This window comes from Sinocyclocheilus rhinocerous, unplaced genomic scaffold (genome assembly GCF_001515625.1).
Source record: "Sinocyclocheilus rhinocerous isolate Xijiao unplaced genomic scaffold, SAMN03320098_v1.1 scaffold225, whole genome shotgun sequence".
NCBI classification, from domain to species: domain Eukaryota; kingdom Metazoa; phylum Chordata; class Actinopteri; order Cypriniformes; family Cyprinidae; genus Sinocyclocheilus; species Sinocyclocheilus rhinocerous.
In genome coordinates this window covers 1,842,726-1,864,015 of record NW_015630532.1, presented here as the reverse complement: position 1 = coordinate 1,864,015, position 21,290 = coordinate 1,842,726, and the positions used below count along the sequence as shown (strand labels likewise).

At 36.6% G+C, this 21,290-nt stretch overlaps 1 protein-coding gene across 5 annotated transcripts in view; it reads right to left on the bottom strand.

Annotated features, from left to right (window-relative positions):
* The window catches only part of LOC107740454 (FH1/FH2 domain-containing protein 1-like), a 59,915-nt gene that overhangs the window by 11,094 nt on the left and 27,531 nt on the right, over positions 1–21,290 (bottom strand). For 2 of the 5 annotated variants that reach the window (XM_016552899.1, XM_016552903.1), the window contains exons 4-17: positions 13,888–13,955; positions 12,768–12,873; positions 12,275–12,369; positions 11,173–11,284; positions 10,941–11,035; positions 10,695–10,838; positions 9,596–9,785; positions 9,263–9,434; positions 6,943–7,047; positions 5,362–5,454; positions 4,667–4,690; positions 3,895–3,939; positions 2,242–2,399; positions 563–655 (exon numbers count right to left, since the gene is read on the bottom strand). In XM_016552899.1, coding sequence (XP_016408385.1) covers positions 563–655; positions 2,242–2,399; positions 3,895–3,939; positions 4,667–4,690; positions 5,362–5,454; positions 6,943–7,047; positions 9,263–9,434; positions 9,596–9,785; positions 10,695–10,838; positions 10,941–11,035; positions 11,173–11,284; positions 12,275–12,369; positions 12,768–12,873; positions 13,888–13,955 — 1,500 coding nt within the window. The remainder of the gene's footprint in view (positions 1–562; positions 656–2,241; positions 2,400–3,894; positions 3,940–4,666; positions 4,691–5,361; positions 5,455–6,942; positions 7,048–9,262; positions 9,435–9,595; positions 9,786–10,694; positions 10,839–10,940; positions 11,036–11,172; positions 11,285–12,274; positions 12,370–12,767; positions 12,874–13,887; positions 13,956–21,290) is intronic. The other 3 variants (XM_016552900.1, XM_016552902.1, XM_016552901.1) reach the window with 3 other exon arrangements.

Sequence of the window (21,290 nt, the reverse complement as noted above, 5' to 3'; positions counted from 1 at the left end):
CCTCTACATGCCAAAACGAAAACTGAAAAGGGGAGATCCCCATCTCCAAATCTAAACAGTTTACATCTCTGCCCTCTACTTCAGCTAATTTACATTCCCTGGACGAAAGGCCTGTTAGCAGCTGTGTCATTTGGAGCACGGCCACTAGAGGAAGAGTAGGAATCACTCTCACATATTTCCACTTTGAAGATTTCTGCTTGAAATAAAGCTCTTGACTTCTCAAAGAAGCCCTCACACAGAAGTGCTTGACTACTGCTCAGTGTCAGCGACTTTCAATGGGCAGAAACCAGGTTACGAAACCTACTTGTCAACAGATGCTTAGTTAAAGAAACAAGTTGCTTCTTAAATTAATTTTAAACAAAATGTCTCATAAAGCCAATAAATACAACTGAACAACAGAAATACAACTGAACTCTAGTTTAAGAGTGAAGGCTGGATGAGCTTTGAATTAGGCATGTGGAAGACACACTGTTTGTTCATGTCTTAGGCAGACAGAGCAGCAGTATGAATGACATGGAGAATGACAGAGACAGAGGGTTGTGGTGGGAATGGAATTTCTTGCCTGCTTCATTGTGGGCTGTTGTTGTGTCCTCTGGCTGCTCCAGGGTGTGCCTGGTCAAATTTACCTCTTCAGATTCCTGACCACTAATAGATCCTGCAAGACACACACATACACGCATTGGAAAACACTGAAAAAAAAATTTCACAAAGAAAGATCTAGCAGTTTTTGTAAACCATACAAAAACTTTACATAATTCCATATAAAAGTTCACATAACTGTTTTGAATGTGTAACACCTCATGAAGCACACTACTAACATCTAAAAGATGGTCCTGTTCTGCTAATCTACACACATCTACTCAGTTTTGATTTGAGAAGATGTGTTTGTTAACAAGGATCACAGAGTCGCCAAAGGAAGTTCAAAAGAATTTAATATTAGTTTTAGTTTTAATATTATTTATATACTATGGCATTCATTATTTATTTTGAATTAGCATTTATTTTTATATTTTCTGTTTTCATTTTAAAACATTAAGTTCTAGTTGTTATGTGCTTTTGTCATTTTTAATGCATTTTTAATTAATGTAATATTTAGATTTTATTTTTCCTTTATTCCCCTTAACCCCCCCCCCCCCAAAAGATTCATTAATAGTTTCATTAAAAGTTTTTAACAACAAAACAACACAAATAGATAGTTGACCCCCAAATTAAAATTCTGTCTGTCTTCAAGAAAATAATTTGAAATGTATTATTATTATTTTTTCTCAATGTTATTGTCCCTGCAATGGAAGTCAATGAGCACCCTGACATTCTTCAAAATATCTTTGGTTTTCCACAGAAGAAAGCAAGTTATACAGGTATGAAACAACATGAGGATGAAAAAGTGACCATTTTTATTTTTGGGTGAACTATCAATTTAATATAGTAATAATATAGTTTCCCTGCATATAGTAGTTTATTAGTGCATTTAATTTACTCTTGAAGAGATATAGCTCTTTAGATACAGCAGAGATGTGGACTAGCAGGTACATACATGCATGCAGTTGTCCAACTAGCATTTCTGCTTCCATAACAATCAATCACCTCACACTTAATTAGCAAATGTCAGCCCTGTAGGACCCATGATTCCAGAAGAAGAACAAAAAGTTCATCCCAACCTTACAACATTAATCAAGTTAGGCAACTTCCTATCTATGCTTGACATAAACCGGATGACACGCATACAAGCAATAATTAAAAGTGAGCAGCTCTAAAAAAGCAGTCAGAACCATCACAGTTGGAACGCTGCTGAAAGTTATGAATCTCAGCAGGACACATTACATAATCATGACAAACTTGCTCTAGAACAATCAGAGCACATTCCAGACTTGGCAATTAACAGTATGTGCAATAACCTCAAGAAGTTGACACAGAGTGTAGACAAGCTCGCAATTATTCATGACAGTTCACACATACTAACAAACGAATAAATGACCACAAATACGCTCACACACTCATATGCATTCAGGATTAAAGCTTCACTGATCAGGGGAAAGCAGAGAGTTTAAGATGTCAGATCATGACTGGAGTCTTGATAGATAGATATAGAAAGACAAGCAGAGGAAGAGAACAACTAGACAAAAAGAGACAAGGAGTAGTGTAAAGATCGAATGCAGAAGACTGAAAAAGAAAGAAGTCAATGCATATTGTAAAGGACAACAGTGTGACATTGTAAGGAACAGAAGGTCAGGATATCAGCACCTGTCGTGGTTGAGCTGGAGAACGGCTGCTCGGCTTCAGTAGATGCCTCTATGTCTGTAGACACCACACTCTTGCTTAGAGAAGGTCTCTCATGGGTGCCGTATGACTTCTTTTTCTTCTCCCACTGGGATGCAGCCAGACTACGCAAGAAATTGTCTCTATAAAGCCAACGGAGAAGAAGCACTCACTTACTGGGCTGTAAATGGAGGGTTGGGTGACATAAGTGTTCTGATTCGGAGGACAAGTTATATATAGTAGACCTGCTCTGAAATGAGTGGTTGCAGAATACAGTGAAACCATAAACTAGTTCAAATCACAATGGCATATAGTAAAAATTTAAGCTTTTGGGACTGAAAACTTTGTTTGTCCAGACTTTTCTATTTAGTACACTAAAAAATATATTATTTTAAAGGTTATTATACGCTTGTTTGATACCATGCAGTTATATTGCAAAGAGAAAACAGATCAAAAATGTTCACTCACACAAAAAAGGCACAGGTAAGCAATATGGAATAAATAAATGCATTTTAAAAACAATCCCTTGCGTCCTATCACAGAAATCCAGCCCTGTGTCTGACAAAGCCCACCACCACAACCACCACCATATAAATTCTTAGAAATTATTTCCCACAATTTCCAATCTTATTTATTTGTAAGCTTAGATACATGTAGAAACCAAATTTTCTGTATGATTACTTGTTTCAATAACCACCATGCTGATCAGGTTTGATTAACTCCACAGTGATCCACCAGAAGAACTGTGGTAAACTCAGTGTTACGCTGAAGCATGTGTGCCGAGAATAAACTGCTTCACATGAATGACATATTGATGATGAAATCTTTTATAAGATTTTTTTTTTTTTTAAAGGCAGTAAAGTAGATAAGAATGTAATTGTTAAACCCAATGCCACTGCATTAACTCTACCTATGTAGAATCATTAATATAGGGATCATACTACATGAAATTAAAAATAAATAGCCAAACTAAAGGTTAATATTCACACACAGCCTCAGTTTCTGAGTTAGCCCCCAAACACCTGGCTGCATGCTGATGTATGCAGAAAGAGAGCCTGTAACCATACAGAGCTGCTGTATACTTACTCATAATAATCCAGCCCTGTGTCTGACAAAGCCCACCACCACAACCACCACCATATAAATTCTTAGAAATTATTTCCCACAATTTCCAATCTTATTTATTTGTAAGCTTAGATACATGTAGAAACCAAATTTTCTGTATGATTACTTGTTTCAATAACCACCATGCTGATCAGGTTTGATTAACTCCACAGTGATCCACCAGAAGAACTGTGGTAAACTCAGTGTTACGCTGAAGCATGTGTGCCGAGAATAAACTGCTTCACATGAATGACATATTGATGATGAAATCTTTTATAAGATTTTTTTTTTTTTTTTAAAGGCAGTAAAGTAGATAAGAATGTAATTGTTAAACCCAATGCCACTGCATTAACTCTACCTATGTAGAATCATTAATATAGGGATCATACTACATGAAATTAAAAATAAATAGCCAAACTAAAGGTTAATATTCACACACAGCCTCAGTTTCTGAGTTAGCCCCCAAACACCTGGCTGCATGCTGATGTTTGCAGAAAGAGAGCCTGTAACCATACAGAGCTGCTGTATACTTACTCATAATTCCTCAGAACCGGCAAGTCTCTATTCACACTCTCTGGACTGAAGAAAAACACTTCAATTTACACACTTTGCCCATATCACTCCTGTTCACTACACTGCAAAAGGCTCATTAAATGTATATTAAAAAAATAACTTTAGAAAAACCTGTTCACATTACACCACATCTGGTATTACTTTGGCTTTTAAGCTTTGAAAAAACTGCTTTGTGGATTTTTTTTTTTGTGGCAATTTCAACAATAGCAATTTTTTTTCCATGAATGGGGATATGATTGCAGCCCATAAAAAGGCAGGAGATAAAGGCATCTTTGAGTAGCAACTTGAGATGAAAGAAGAACTTTAAAGAATAAAGAATGACAATGAGGGGGAAGAGGCCACAGAGGAAAGAATTATTGTCCATTCATGACAATAAAAGTAATTCTCTCACTTCTAAACGTTGCTAAATATGTTATGTCAGAACTATCAGAAATCATAAATATCCAAGTAGCATAGCAAACTATAAAAGAAAAAAATATAGTTTAAAAAGTTAAACATACATTAAATATATCTACTAAAACTTCTTAATTTTGTTGGAATTTTTTTTTTTGTGGATTAGTCTTTGACAGATATAATGGATCGATTCAATTTATTCTCAAATTTCCGGCCAGTAGTTGTTTCCTCCAATTCTCCCTCTATGACTTTGTCTCCCCAAAATGACTAAGCATCAGAATGATTTAAAATGCTAGCACCTCCAAAAGCCACATTCTTTGGCCACACTGCAGCTACTCACCAAACACTGTCTGCCTGCTGCTGTCTGTAAAAGGAGAGAGAAAAGCAAAGCGCAGGAATGTTGGGCGCCACAGCAGTGGAGGAAGAGATTAGGAGATGTGGCAAATATTATGAGAGAAGAGAGGAGAGGAGTGAAAGATGCAGGGGAGACAGAGAGAGAATACACACAAAAGGAGACAGAGAGAAAACAAGATGGGTAAATTAGGTAATTGGCAAAAACAGAAAGAAAAATAGACCAGTCAAAGAACATATTAAAGAAAGCAAATCTGTTACAAAAAATACAAGCAAAGAATATTTGAGTAGAAGTAGAAAGATAAAAGTAAGAAACACACCTGATCCTAGGCATTAGAGGGAAAATAAGAGGAATAATCCTCAGTGTAGCAATTCCAGATAGTTTTAAAGTTATACATTGAGAACAATTAACTAAACACTTTAACATTTAGTAAATTCAGAATTTTTTGACACCTCAAAAATGGAAGACTTACCTATTTTCCTATAACTGCACAGTTAACAGTAGATTCCCATATAAATTATCACTGATCACACTGTTCAAAACTCATCCTTGTTTTGCTCCTTCAAGATCTTCCCAAAATATTCCCATGCCCTGCCTTCTCTTATTGCTACACCTCCTTTCACATCTCTTTCCTCTGCCTTTTCTCCTCACTCCTCCTATCACAGGATCAGTTGCTTACTTACTTGAAGACTCGTTTTCCCTCCGTCCGGCTGGGCTGCTCTGCTCCCGTCTGGGAAGGGATCTCCTGAGGAGAGTCTGTTTCTGTGAAAGATGCTCTGTGGAGAGACAGTTAGTTAGTGCAAGCTAAAGGCTATAGCATACTATGGGCAGTTTGATGTAAATCAGGTCCACACATACACAAACACAAAAAGAATGTGCATGTCAGTAAATGTGCATCTCTCTCTATCCACTCCAAAATACACAACATTTGAAGGCACATTGCTTTGTTTCATCTAATTTTCATATTCTGCTTTCCTTACAGGTACAATGCTAATACAGCTCCTTTGAGAAAAACATCATTTAAAATAAGGTTAACATGTGTTAATGTTTTCGATAAAATGAACTAACAACGAATAACTTCACAGCATTTATTAATCTTGGTTAATTTCGACATAAACTACCGTTAAAAGGTTTGGGGGTCAGCAAGTCTCTTACCAACAAGGCTGCATTTATTTGATCAGAAATACAGTAACATTGTGCATTTTAACAATATAACTGTTTTCTATTTTAATACATTTTAAAATGTAAATTATTCCCGTGATGGTAAAACTGAATTTTTACCATTAATCCAGTCTTCAGCATCACATGATCCTTCAGAAATGGTGTCCAATACACATTTATTATTATTACTGTTGTTACATTTTCAGCATTCTCTGATGAATAGAAAGTTCAAAAGAACAGATTTAATTTAAATTTGTGACAATTTTTGTAACAATTTAAGTCTTTCCTTTCTCTTTTGATCAAGTTAATGCATCCTTGCTGAAGCATAAATTTCCTCAATTCTACATATAATAATAATAATAATAATAATAAGTAGTAGTAGTATAGTCATGAATGCCTCAAATTCATATTATTACTAAATCAGTATCATTTCATAAACTAATAAATGACTATCAGCACTGGCCAGCTGTAACAGCAGTTTGCTAATCTAATATACTGTACGTGAGGTTTCTTCAGATGGATCACTTTGAACCCTCCTGCTGCTTCATTAGAGTCAGCACTTTTATTTATCATTTCGCAGATGAGCTGACATCACGGCTGCAGTGAGCAGAAAGATGTGAGAGGCTTCTTCTGCAGTTCTGCTCGAGAGAGCAGCATTCAGGACTTCTTTAGTGCGCTACAATAATCCTCTGCCGCCACTGCCAACTACTCACTGCAAAAACCCCATCTCCATTTGTTCAGAGTGCTATTACGTAAGATTTATATTCAGATTCTGTAGTCTTGTTTTATGTGGTTATTGGTTATATATTTGTGATGCACCTTGTCAAATGTCAGATATTAAAAAAGACACTGGAAAAAAAACTATTACATGTGCATGAGAGTTATAGGTTGTAATTCTTGTTAGTTCAGGAAAGTTTGAAATGAGATGCATTTATTGTTGAAGTTACTCTGGCTTGTTGATCTACAACCTCAATCCAAAATCCAGATTACTTTGAATATAATATGAGCTCTAAACTGGCATCAGATCAGTAGCCAGGACAAGTTCAACAAACGCCAAACAATTAGTCCTCGAAAGCAGAAAGTGATTTAAATGTGATACAGACCTGCTGGAGATGCTGGAGGTTTCCTCTGTTATAGACCTCTCCTTTTTTAACCTCCGTCTAGAAATCCCCATGTGAGCTATGTACTGACTCATAAAAGAGCGCCCCCTAGTGAATGACCAAGGAATTGTGGGAGGGAAGAAACAGAAGTAGAGAGAAAGAGGAGGAACAGTGGTGGTGGTTACATGGACAAACAGAGGGTTAATATTTTGACAAGACCAAAACATCAGCAAGAATCAGAGAAACAGTCCCAACCACCCAGAGCCACTGAGAAAATATGCAGCACTGAATTAGAAGAGGAGGAAAACAGCATATGAACAGAAATTGTTATAATTAAGGATACACTAAAGTGAATGGTTACCAGTGTTAGTCAAATATTACAAATACTTCTCCTTAAAGATCATTTATGCGACATGGATGTTTTAGAAATAATGCTAACTTTATGCATTTTATATATAAATTATGCCATTTAATTATGTACTACAATGTATGCATATGCATAAAACTAGGTATATGCAGTTAAAGTGATCATATCTTGTAAAAATAAAGTATAAACTGCTGTATTATTGGATTTAATGCCTGTGCTTATGACTGGTCATGTTCCTTTGTGACGTCACACAAAAAAATAGCAAAATATTTAGAGGAAAACACAAGCTCAGATCAAGAGAGCTGATAGGCTGATCACAATTGTGCCCAGTTCTGGACCTTTAATACCAAACACATCCTGTCCAACCATAGAAAACATTCCTGTAGCTCTACGCAGAGAGGAAAGCTTCCCAAATAAAACATTCACTTTCCACATATATGTGCAAGGACTGTTGACTCAATAAGACATTTCACTTTGGGCAAAGGCAACATTTGAAATAGCACATTGTGATTTGGGCAAACTGGGAGAAGCAGCCAAACCAAACTTCTCACATACCCCATCTACAAAAACCAGAAAAACCTGACAATCTGAACATGTAAAATGAAATTCACAAGCTTATATGCATATACATGTAACTAGAACGCAACGCTGTTTACTCACGTGTGATGCAGATCTGCGTTATCAATATAACAAAATAGTAGCCTATATTTTCTATGCACAATTATGTTTTTATAAATGGTTTATGAAAAATGAGAATGGTAGATAATTTTGTGGTGCATCTTGGGTGCCACATGGTAATTACATAAGACACCCAGAGCGTAGTAAATAAAATAAGCATTAACTACATGAATCAAAGTAATAGGTCACCTGTCTAAGGACTTCACCTACACAGACAGGAAAATGAATACTCATCACTTTTACCACTAATGTTGCATGTACCAATCACTGTCATGTGTAAAGACTCTGAAAATGACCGTGCAACGTATAGCAGATTCACAGTTAGGCTGGACACAGTAGGTAAAGTAGGAAGGTGCTAATCATATAGTATTTCAAACGTGACAAACATTACATTAAAAGACAGCACTGATGACAACATTAGTGTGTGAATAAATGCTGTGTGTCTACATAAGGAAGACAGCATCAGAGTGCAGGATTGTGTCTTTATGTATTTTTGTCCTGTGTGGATGAGGGTATGATAGAGTCAAAGAACAAACACAAATCTGGAAGGAATGTTTGGTCAGGCAAAAAAAAACAAAAAACGCCTAACTAACCAGCCAACTAACTAACTAAATAAATAAATAAATAGAATTAATTAATGAATTTAAAATAAATAATAATAAAATCCATACTGGTGTGGGTGTCATTTTCATTAATTTGATATAAATAAAAACAAACAAAAAAATTAATCCATACTGGTGTCCGTGTCATGTTCAATCATTTTAAATAAATAAATTAATTAATAAATAGAAATGTTGCTTTGTCAACTAAGTTGAAGTACTAAATTTGCTAAATCTAAAACTGGGGGAAAAAATGAAAGGGACTGCCGTGGATATGTTTGAAAATTAATTATTGTGCATTACACTAAACAGAAAAGCTGTTGCCTTAATAATCCATACAATCCAAACATGAATTGAATCCATGAGATGAACCAATGAATGAATGAATGAACGAATGAACAAATGAATGAATGTTATTGTTGGCTGAAAACTTGAGACACAAATTTTCCTTACTTGAATAATCTATCTCAGAATGGATTCACATCTGTGAAGGCTACAAATCATCCTTTATTAAACCTTTTCTTTCCTACAGTGTCACGACTGAAAGGTCTGCTTAGTTTACGCTGCCACACAGTGGAGAAACATCACATTGCTGTATGAAAGTCCTTCAGTGCATCCTTGCTGTTAGATTATTGAAAAGCTTAGTAATACAAAACATATTTGCACTGTTAATACTCACAAGTTGTGTTCCTGCTCAGCTGTAGCTGTAGACTCTGCTCCATTAGTCGCCGGAGTAACAGGAGGAGTGGGAGAGCCATGGGTCATAGAGGAGGGACTGGTCAACACAGGACTGCCAGGAACAGGAGAATAAGAGGAATCTGACAGCTGAGGGGAGGCTGTTCGCATCACCTCTGAAACACAAAAGGTGCAAGTGAAGTGTGAATGAATGTTATAGTCTTTTAACATTAGGTCTGAAATGACAATGTGCAGACGCTGGATGTGTGAGACAGGCCCTTCAGAGGACAGCACAAGGTACAAGAACAGGGACGGAGAGAGACTGCATTGAAGATACCTGGGGTAGGGCTGTTAGAAGAGACTGATACCGTTGGGGAACCTGGTCGAAAGGAACTATCTGTAAGATTGTGAGAAGATGACCGCCGGCTCCTCCTGCCCTCCTGCTCGCTGGGTGTCAGTTTCCTTCGGTCTTTACGGACATTTGGTGCTCCTTCATCGATCTCACCATCTTCATTCTTGAGGGCATTCTACATAATATACAAAACACAGAAATCATTCAGTATTTTTAGAGTTATACTACCATTTAAAAGGTTGGAGTCAGAATTTTTAACTAAGACTTTGAAAGAAGACACTTATGCTCACCAAAGCTGCTCTTATTTGATCACACAAATGGTAAAGACGGTCCCACTTTATATTAGGTGGCCTTAACTACTATGTACCTGCATCAAAAAATAAGTACAATGTACTTATTGTGTTCATATTCTACTGCAAAACACTTTTGCTGATATTGTGGTGAGATACAGGTAAGGTTAGGGGCAGGTTTGGTGGTATGGCTAGGTTAATTACAGATGTAATTACCTGTAGGTATTTTTTTTTAATATAAGTACAAGGTAAAAACATGTATGTACACAATATGTGCATTGCATCAAATGATTAATTTAAATGTAAGTACATTAGTAGTTAAGGCCACTTAGTTAATACTGCATAAAGTGGAACCGTAAAGACAATTACTACAATTACTGTAATATTAATACAATTTAAAAGGACCATTTTCTAATGTGATTAAAAATTTAATTTATTCCTGAAGATGAAATTTTAGCAGCCACGTCTTTACATAATCCTTCAGAAATCATTAAAATATGCTGTTTTGGTATTCAAGAGACATTTACTATTATTATTATCAAATGCTGAAAACTGTTGTGCTGGAAACCGTAATAGTGCTTTCAGGATTCTTTGATTCATTGAAAGTTCAAAAGAACAGCATTTATTTTAAACAGAAATCTATATAAATGTAATGCTGTCACTTTTGTTCACTTTAATGTGTCCTTGCTGAATAAAAGCATTCATTTCTATATTAAAAATTTAAAAAATCTTACTGACCCCAAACTAAAAAGTCTATATATTGGAGATATGGAGTGTTTGTACTTGGAGTTTACCTCATAAATGATGAACTGCTGTTTAAGGTCACCCTCGGTGCCGCTGCTAGTCATGTGTTTCTGGACGATGCCTTCCATTCCTAGCTGCTCCAAGCAATCTGTCATGTCATAAAATGAGTCCTGATCGGGAAGCGCAGACAGAGTCTGGGAAGCAAGAGGGATAAATACACATCAAGGACATTTAGGCTCAACATTGTGCTGATGTGCATCACGGTTGTAGATTTGGGTGTGTAATCTGTGGTTTACCTTGTTGATGAGGGTCATGGTGTAGATGAGCAGCTCTGTGTCTGATCCATTCTTCTCTGACAGGATCTCTGTTAGATACGCCCAAGGCTTTACACCTGAAAAAGACAACATAAACCTTAAGCTCTCTCTCTATAAAAAGTTGCTGTGAGGATAATGACAGAAAAAAGGAATGAATGGCACATGATGGATTCAGAGTGTCAGTATTATGAGAGAATGTTTAAATGTGTTTAACCTCTCTTGCCATCCACAATGCTGACAGCTTGAATAAGCAGTGGACTGTTGGACTCAGTGTACTCCACAAACACTATCAGCAACTTCAGAGCCGTCTTCACAACCAGCCGAGACTGAAGAGAAAGGGAATGAGAAAAATAGGCTATAAAGAGGCAGCATTTACCATCCTCTTACAGAAGATGGCAGGATCAAACCTCAATGAGGCTGAGTTATAATGTTTCTAATGTAATCAAGTACTGCATGCATCTCCAACACTGATACAGTAATTTACCACTAGTATTCTGTGTTTGTTGTAAAAAACAGTCTGGTTCAGGTTTTATTTCTGATAGTTACTTGATTACTCTGCCATTCTCATTTTCACTTCCTCTTTAATTTCATGCAGAAGGATATGACCTCAAACTGATGCCTGAATGATGACTGAATCCATTACGGTAAAAAGTGTACAAATCTCATGTCAACAGATTCACACTAACTTTGCAATAAGAAACTTCCAAAACTATACATACATATTTTAGTAATAAACATTTCTGTGGTAGATTTGGCAAACTATAGTAGTAATATTTAACTTTAATAATTATAAGTGAAGGCTGCGAGTAAAGATCAAAATACTTGAATTTGCTCCAGATTCACACCTACATCTCTGCACTAGCTTGGACCCTTCTGGCCAACCTTATATTTTTTTCTAATTTTACATTGCCTTAGGATGAACTGACTGTTTTGCTGAACTGCATTTCTTTTCTTTTTTTTTAAATTTACACATTTGGCAGCCACTTTAATCCAAAGTGACTTCAATGTGTCTAGCACTATGGTGTTCTGTTTGAGCTATAAAAAAAGCATTTGTAAGTTGCTTTGGATAATTTAGCAGACAAGCATTTGCTCAATGAGTTAATGTACAGTAAATGTAATCCAGCCCTCAGGAACCAAATGGTTATCACATTCAATTAACTTTTGAACATGGATCTATTGACTCTTAATCAGCTGGCATGATGCGGTATTAAAATGTCAAGGTGCATTAATACACAGCCACTGATGGAACAGTGTACTAATACTATATTGTGGTCGGTGTTTACAGATGCTGTGGTGTGTGTGTTGCTGTCACTCACCAGGCTGCCAGTCAGTGTGTACAGCCACTGTACTGTCTCATTGTGGTTCACAACACCGTTCATTCCGTCCACAAACAGCATGATCTGACTGAGAGCTGGGAACAGGACAGCAGAGTTTACTGTACAGTGCCGGCATGTCCTTAAGGATCTAGTGATTTGTCCTAAAGCTTTCCTGTTTGCTGGTCTAATTCCAGCCAGTATAAACTTCCTGTTACAGATGGCCTACTTAGCCAAAAATGTGCAAAATCCTTTGTGCTATTTGAAGTCTGCATGCAAGATGTGTGGTGTTCATGCATAATAAATACACCATATTAGACTGCATTTTGAAACTCTGATAGATATACACACATCAAGTCATCATGTCAATGATGATTAGTGAAAGAACTATCAATAACCCTGCTAACAATGTTAAACGTTTTAATGGAGGCATGCATGAATTATTTTGTAGTAGTTCTGCATATGTTTCAGTAAAGACGTGATGTTGAGTACAAACCTCTGAGAATGTAGTTCTGGTAGTTATGATCTGCCTCAGCACCCACTTTAATGAAACACGTCAGACCCTCGGAGATCACAAACTCTGGAACCAAGTCCTTATCATCCTGTTCAAAATAAAACACAATTAAGATCTGCTTCTGTGTACAACTGCATACAGTTTTATGAACTACAGTTCAAGTAGTTTGGGGTCAGCATTGATATGGGTGTATATGGTATATGGGTGCACCATTAGTGTAAAGGTGGACTGTATCAGTATAGCTGTGTCCTGTTATGAGACACATCCTCAAGATTTAATTTTGTGCTTAATTTTCCTCGCAATTTAGACTAAATTTTGAATCCAATGTAATAACAGTACATTATCTGGAAGAGATAAAGTCTGTCACTCATTCAGTTCAGACTATACTTCACTTTGTTCTGTTCTGACTCACCATCTGTAAGCAGTCCCGGCGCCAGAATGCACGACCTGTGGGGGGGGGCTTGTATAATTCTCAGGGGGGGGGGATTCTGATTGTCAAATGTCAAAACTTTATAATGCTCATTCAGAGAAGCGGATCTTTGGATTAACATCACGTGAATTCACCCATTTCTCCCAAAATACATAAAAGTACGTCACCTTGAACTAGGAGAAGAACAGAGTGAACTTTATGTTTCCTTTATGTGAATAAAACACATTGTCAGATTTTAATTAAAAGGATTATTAGGCTATTGCAGCTTTCCTTAGACACCAGTGTATTTAACGAACTCACAAATCCATGCATTTAACAAATGTCTTAATTGCTAGTAATTAATTTAAATGTCTGAAACCTAAAATAAATTTTATGTGGTTTAAAACACTGAATTATTGTGATATAGTCTATGAAAAGCACCGAGTCTCTTGCTCAGTGCCAGACAAAGCGCGAAACACGTTTGAATTTATCAGTGATGTTCTAAGTACACCAGTGATCGTCTGCATCGAACGGTAATCGACTGGGTTCCGAGGGTTTGGAGGGGTGGGTCATTCAGATCATTGCAGGGGGCTTCAGAACCTGTCTGTAACATCTCATCATCCTTATCCAACTCACTCACATATAGCTTTTTCTCTCTTAAAAACCTGTTGAGTGTGTTTTTCATGATCTTACCTGAAAGAGTTGCTTTAATGAGAACAAGGACCGCCGAAGCTCAGGACCGTGGGAATTATACAACTTCTCTATAAGAGGGAGAAAGGGGGGAAACTGGTTATTTATCAGTCAACTGACAAGGGCATCAGTAATTGTATCTAGGAGGCAAAGATTGTTATTATTGCAGTGGCACATTCTCAAAGTGAACTTAAACGCACCATATCAAGATACCTACTGACATAAAGATTGACCTTCACAGTATGACTAAGGCACAATATCTGATTCAGTGTAACTCACTCAGCAAGCTAGATCCTACCAGTACAATTTGTGTGGTGGTAAACACAAGCAAACCTTTTGCATTGATAAAAACAAGGCATCATTAGGCATCGGATCTTAGGAATTCTCTAACTGGCTTATTCAGAATCAGAGGAAATGAGGGGTGGTGTCACTGACTACCATACAGTCATTCCTGTCATATAAATGCCTTTAACATGTTCAGCACTTGACTGACAGGTTAGTCATGACACATTCAAGTAAAACCATTTAACACACCTTTTGAGTTTTATTTTCTCTAAGCATTTACAATTGTTGTACTCTGTACCAGTCAAAAGACACACCTACTCATTTTTTACCATTTTTCATTTTTCTTTAATATCATGATATCTTTAATAAACATGTATGCATCTAAATTCTGACTGGTTCTGTACATTATAAATAACAGAGAAAGAAAGAGGAAGTACATCCATCACTAAGGTGGTGTAAATTACAACATTAAAGCTCACACACACACACACACACAGGTTTGTTTTTGTGAAAAGTGGGGACATCCCATAGGCGTAATGGTTTTTATACTGTACAAACTGTATGTGCACACACACACACACACACACACACATTCATGCTCAGATCTTTCAGTCCAGCTGGTTAGCCTGTGCCTACTGTGAGAATTGAAAGAAACTGGCACGGCAGACACATGATCTTCCTCAAATAGCTAATGCAAGCTGATGCACTTACGCAATGTGTGCTACAAACAACCTCTCTTATACTTTCAGACTGATTCATCATCTTTTGCCAAATGTTTATTTGGAAAATTTGCAGAGATGCTTAATAAACAGTCATTCCTCAATGCCTGGGAATAGCATCATTTGAAAACAAGCGTTTGCAATGCAACTAAACTTTAAACCTGCTGGTTCAAAAGGTCTAAAGCCGGGTTCACAATACAGGAGTTTTAAAATCATAACAGATTATGAAATCTGGTTGCAGGCAGCACACACATAAGACTCAGCAAACGGTGTCTTGCACACATAAAGGTATTAAAGCTCTAATTTGTGTTAAATTCATATGTTAATATTAATATGCATTACTAAACTTTTAAAGCTTTATCAACTTGGCAGATGTATATCCCACAATATATGGCATGAATAATGATTTCAAAAGAACACCGAGATCATCTTGATTTACAAAACCAGACTGGTCATGAACAGTGCATATTTGTACATTATGTGCCCAAGTTAATGTCCCACGAGAATTGAATATCATTGGCCACTGGATCCCTTGATGTTACGTCATGAAGCACGTCAAATGAGAAGCTTCTGGCTTTTAGCAAATACATGGGTTTCTAATAATTATTTGTTTTGGTGATCTGTTTTGACAACGAAAAGACCAAAAGTCTGTCACTATATTATGATGTGTTCTGTTGTAGTTACTATCCCTGTGTATGTGCATATGCATGTGTGTGCATTCAAATACGCAAAGGAGACAGAGTGAAATATAGAGATTGCCAAATAAAGGGGTACAGACAGAGAAGAGGGTGTGTGTGTGTGTTTTCAGCCGGGCATCTGAGCTCAGTGGTAAAGTCCATGACAGCATGGAGAATGATGTGGTCCACCACAGACATCTGCTTGCTACTGATAATGTTACACACACAAAGTTCAGTGTCAAAGGAACACAGACATTATGATGGCCAAAAACACATTTGCTCACACAAACTATACATTCGCATTAGAAGTGCCCACAATAACAATATCGTGCATATTCATTACCGTGATATATCGCATTACCGAATACCGGCACAAGTCTATTCGCAAATAACATTCATGACGAACACATGAAAATGTTGTTTTGCTGCTGCTTGGAAGGATGTCACAACAAGCAGCCAGGATGTCATATGCCACACACACACACACACACACACACACACACACACAGAGAAGGAAGTATAGTTTCATGGAGAGAGAGTGTGGCACACACATTTAAAACAATTCCCTCAACATCTCACTTAGACAAATATATACTTAACACATTCTTTGCATGCAAGCATATAGCCTTTCAATAAATTATATTCAACCTCTTATTATACAGGCTAATAGATCTGCCAAGAATTTTACTGTCAGCAAATGTGGTACCATAAACCGGTCTTTTCAGTCTAAAACCGTACATCACTGGGGCTGAACGTTCCCCTAGATACCCACAGTTGTGTTCATGAGAGAAGAATGAAGCAAAGAAAAGAAGTGAAGGCATGTGGGCAAAAGATTATGAAAGTGAGAGAGAAAACATAAAACAGGGATATTCTAAAAGTAGGATATCACACACAAACATGTAACCACCAAAGGATCTTTGAGTTCCTCTGATGCCCTTATGTGAAGGGTAAACCAACAGAGACTAGAGCAAACAAACTAGCACATTAAAGTGAACTGAGATCTTTTATCCAAACTCATTTGTTACACAACCAAGTCATGTGCACTTCATATCCTACATAAACAGTAATGCAAAGCACACAAATGATTGACATATGTTAGACAGTTCTGCTATAGCTGCTTTTCCTAACCTCATATACTGTAACCTGTCAAGTCCAGTCATACAACAATAGCTACTGTTAAATCACATCATAAAGCAGAATTATGGGAAGCCTCAAAACACAGGGAGTTTTTTTTAGGGACTTCTTGCATTTTAGACAACTGATTACACATTGATTCTTACTCAAGAAAAAAAAAGTCATTAATAAAAATTGAATAATATTTAATAATTTAACATCATTAAAATATCATTATTATCATCATGTCATTATTAAATTACTGTATACAGAAAGAAAACAAGGCAATGGCACAGTTTAATAATTTATACAGTATTGGTTCAAACCTTTGAAGGAAAGGATCGCTCTAGGTTCATCTGAGGGTAAGCGAGTGGCAAAACCAAATATGACAGAGGGGACACAGAATCCTTGAGAGAAACTGTGACTTGGCACATTCTTCATGTCACACTGAATGAGATTATTCACACATGGCCTCTGCCTCTGTTTCTGCATTCACTGCTCCAACTCAAGACAAGATATTTGCTATGCATCTAAGATTTGACAAAAATAAGTGATTAGGTATAACTGACCTTCACACCACAGAATCAGTTCAAGAACACTGTTTAAAAGGAAGTGTTAGGATAAACAGTAATACCCATACTACTACACAACATATCAGAGTACTAACTGTGTTAGTGATCACATCTGATTTAAGCAATTGTCAGCCTGTCGAAAGAGTATGTGTAAAAGCTATGAGATCAGCACCATGGGAAGAATTCCTCTAGATATGTTTTATTAGTCAGGCTGCAGTCCTGCAGTACTGTGACAAAGGGCGCTTCAGAAGTCAAGCCCATTGTATGAGGGCTCCAACACAGGAATCCATTATGGGCAGGAAACGGAAACGTGGGAAGAGTGACACAAAGGAAGAGTAACAGACATCACTCTGAAAACACAACCGTCTGAAAACACAGAGTACTACTAATTTAGATCAGCTGGATCAGACATTTACAAAGACAATGACATAAACTGATTAACCATCACAGGGTCTACAATGACAACTTCATGAATCAGTCTTGTGTTGAGCAGAACAGACAGATCTCAATAGTTATGTAGTTCATAAATCGCTGATCAATCAGAGGAAAACAATCAAACACGTAGTGCTTCATGTAACTACATCATATTATGAACTGAATTAACTTCTACAGAAAGGCTTTCTTTGGCATTCAAGTTTTGCATTACCAATTATCTTTTTAAATCAGGCTGAGAACTTGTTCATTTGTTAGAACATGAACACAGAACTCAAAATGCGAATATAGCATAACAAATGATCTCTACAGGTTACTGCTGGCTTGACATTTGAATGAAGCTAACCACTACAGCATTACTTGCCAAACACATCAGTGTTATTCTCAGTGGCAGCCTGGCAAGACTATGGAAATAAACTTCTACCTCAGTTAACCCCTATTTCTCAGGGCCTGTTCCTCTGTAAGCTGATATGCTGTGAGTTCCTAATACTGCTCTAAGAAATTAAGAATAGATAGTGATGTAGGCAACCAAACAGCATATTGCTTTAAAGCGAGAAAGACACAACACTGCTACAGACTCTTTGTATTCTTGAATGTTATGTTTTAACATGAATGGGACTGTAAACTAATGCCTAACATCTGAAAAAGCTTCCACACTAGAGCAGGGAAATGGTTAACACTGCAGGTCAAAACAATGGCTATACAGAAATGCTCTGTTTGTCATGTTCACACATGCCATCCTAACTGCAGTTAACAAAAACTCCTGCTCCATGCCCATATGGACATAAGAACTGCACATTGGTACACAATCACTAAAATGACAGGGGATAGTCCCTGAGGACAGTTTAATGTGCCTGTGAAGACTGGATAAGGGTCCCTTTTAGCAGTGCCACAACAAAAGGTTATAGGTTTGACATTTAATATAGGTCAGATTGCGCTTTCGGTTACCTGATTGCAGTACATCTAAAGACAGATCATGTACAGCCTTATAAGGGCAAACTAGAAAAACACTCTCTCTTTTCTGATCTGCATCAATAAAAAGAACGCACAGAGCAGGTTGCCAAAAAGAGTAATCTAAATTATTCCCAGAATCCAGAAGACCATGTTCAAGACATCATCAACAGTAAATGAGGCCAATTACAAAAAAAAAAAAAAAAAAAAAAAAAAAAACACCACAAAGAAAATTATGCTTAGCCCAATGAGAAACATTTGTTACGGGACAACCTAAATTCATAGGATTAAACTTAAAACTTAAACTGCACCATGGGATGGTTTATTATGATTAAATGTGAACAGCTTGAAAAACGATCGCCTCTTACTGATTCCCTTAGCTGTTTCCTCTGTCACATTATCAGCATCATGTGTTAAGCTTAAGCTAAGTGAGTGCTCTAATAAGTAATTTGTGCACTGATATCTTTGCCTACCAGCCAGAGAGTTGTGCTGTTGTTGGGTATCTGCGTCCACTTAAGTTCACATGAACAGATTATCATCACTCAGTCTTCTGTAACTTCAAGCCCTACTTATTGTAGTAGGGATCTTGGCCTCTTTTCTGTAGAGTAACAACATACATGCCCTAAAACCAATGGATGAGACGCTAACACCTAATGACTTCAAACTGATGCCAGGTGTGAGTAGACATAAAAACACAAGAAAGTTGCACTCATGACCTAAGATCACATCATAAAAATAACTACTAACTTAGTCTGGGGGCTAAACATTTCTGTGTGTCCATAATGTTCTAGTCTCTTACAAAAAATTTTTTTTTTAAATTCCACACATGACTTATGTTCTGGTAATAAAAAAAACCCTATTTACAGAACTTATTTGGTCAAAGGGCAGCTGCTAATGTTGAGCCAAGAGCACCACAGCATGAAATAATTCTGTCACTGTTGCCATAACATTAATTTGGTGATAAGGATTGACCCCATTACTGAACTAGTAACAACAGCCAAGTGTGCCTGGCATCTTACACAAAGCAAGGGGGGAAAGAGAAGTACAAATATCTTTATATTGTTTAAAGATAAGCTTAAACAATGTTAAAATGTCTTGAGAACCTTTCCAAAATGATTGATTTTCAGTTTTACGTAATTTGCTTGAAGGTTCCATGTTTGTAGGCTTTACTTCTAAAATGCAAACAAAATATTTTACATGCACATTAATTTGAACATTCTATCCAAAGCGACTTCTGGACTTTTCCCTGGGTATCTAACCCATTACCTTGATGTTTTGCTAGCATGCAAATTGGATTAAGCATGGACTAAGCATAATTTGCCTTTTTTTTTTTTGGCTTTACCGGCAGGTCATTAGGCTTGTGAATGATACTTATCCACTGCATTTCCCCTTTTCTGCAGACCCAAATTGTTCCCGGGATAAGGAGAGGTGTAGACATCTTACACACAGTCATAATGCAAATAATATTTCAGATTACTATATTTATTTTTTATTCCAAATGTGAAATAAAAAAATGGATCATTCAGTTCATGTTGCAGGACTTTGCATATGTATATCTTATATTTATATTGCACTTTATGTTTGTACAATACTTGCATGTTCATAAATGTCCAATAATTTATGTTAGTGGTTATTGGAGGATTTTGCAGAATAAGAATTGTATTGTATGTTGTAACAGACCGTTTAAACGTATATGATGATAAACTCTTGAACTTGAACACAACGCTAGCTACTAAGCTCCAGGTAGACAAACACCTATAAAAATATCTTACATAAGCCAAAATGCCCCACCCATGTGTTTTAACCATTTGGGCACATGCTTCCACCTACTCACACATCAAAGATGGTATGGTAAATTGCTGGTCCATGACACATAATTTAGGTGTCCTGTAAAATTATGAATAATGAATAAATAATTTTAAAAAATCTAAATTAAACAATTTATTTAAAAAAAAGATAAAGGACCCTATTTTAATGATCTAAACTAATGGTCTAAAGCGCACGGCGCAATTGCGCTTAGGGCGTGTCCGAATCCACTTTTGCTAGTTTAAGGATGGGAAAAATGGTCTGCGCTCCTGGCGCATGGTCTAAAAGGGTTGTCCCTATTCTCTTAATGAGTAATGGGTGTGTTTTGGGTGTAAAACAAAAAATCTTCCATCCCCTTCGCTATTTACATGGCGGAATTTAATTTGTCATTTTTAAAAATGTTTGTGTGCTGCTGCCTCCCTGCATAATACCGAGAGAGAAATTGATACATTTGTGACAGAAAAATGCATCAAAAAAATTCAATGGCGTTTGGCTGGCCCCCGGTGGCTGTTTGTGGTATAACACCTAAACAAAATTGCATAGGAACCTCAATTTTTTTATATCAACTTCAAATTTGGAACACAACTTTTTTTAGACATATGGCTATAATTTGATAGCAATTTTGGATTAAAACATTTTATAAAATATTTGATATAAAATATAAAAGTAATACAGTACATTTTCTTTACAGTAAATGTAAACTTCTATAACTTTTTTATGCTTTCATTTTTTTAAATGATTTCACTTCTGCAATAATCCGCAGATTGTCGTCTTTAAAAAGAGACCAATGAATTATAACAATTTAAGTTTGAATAGTGCACTTTCACGTCTATGTTAAAAAGGGGGAGTGG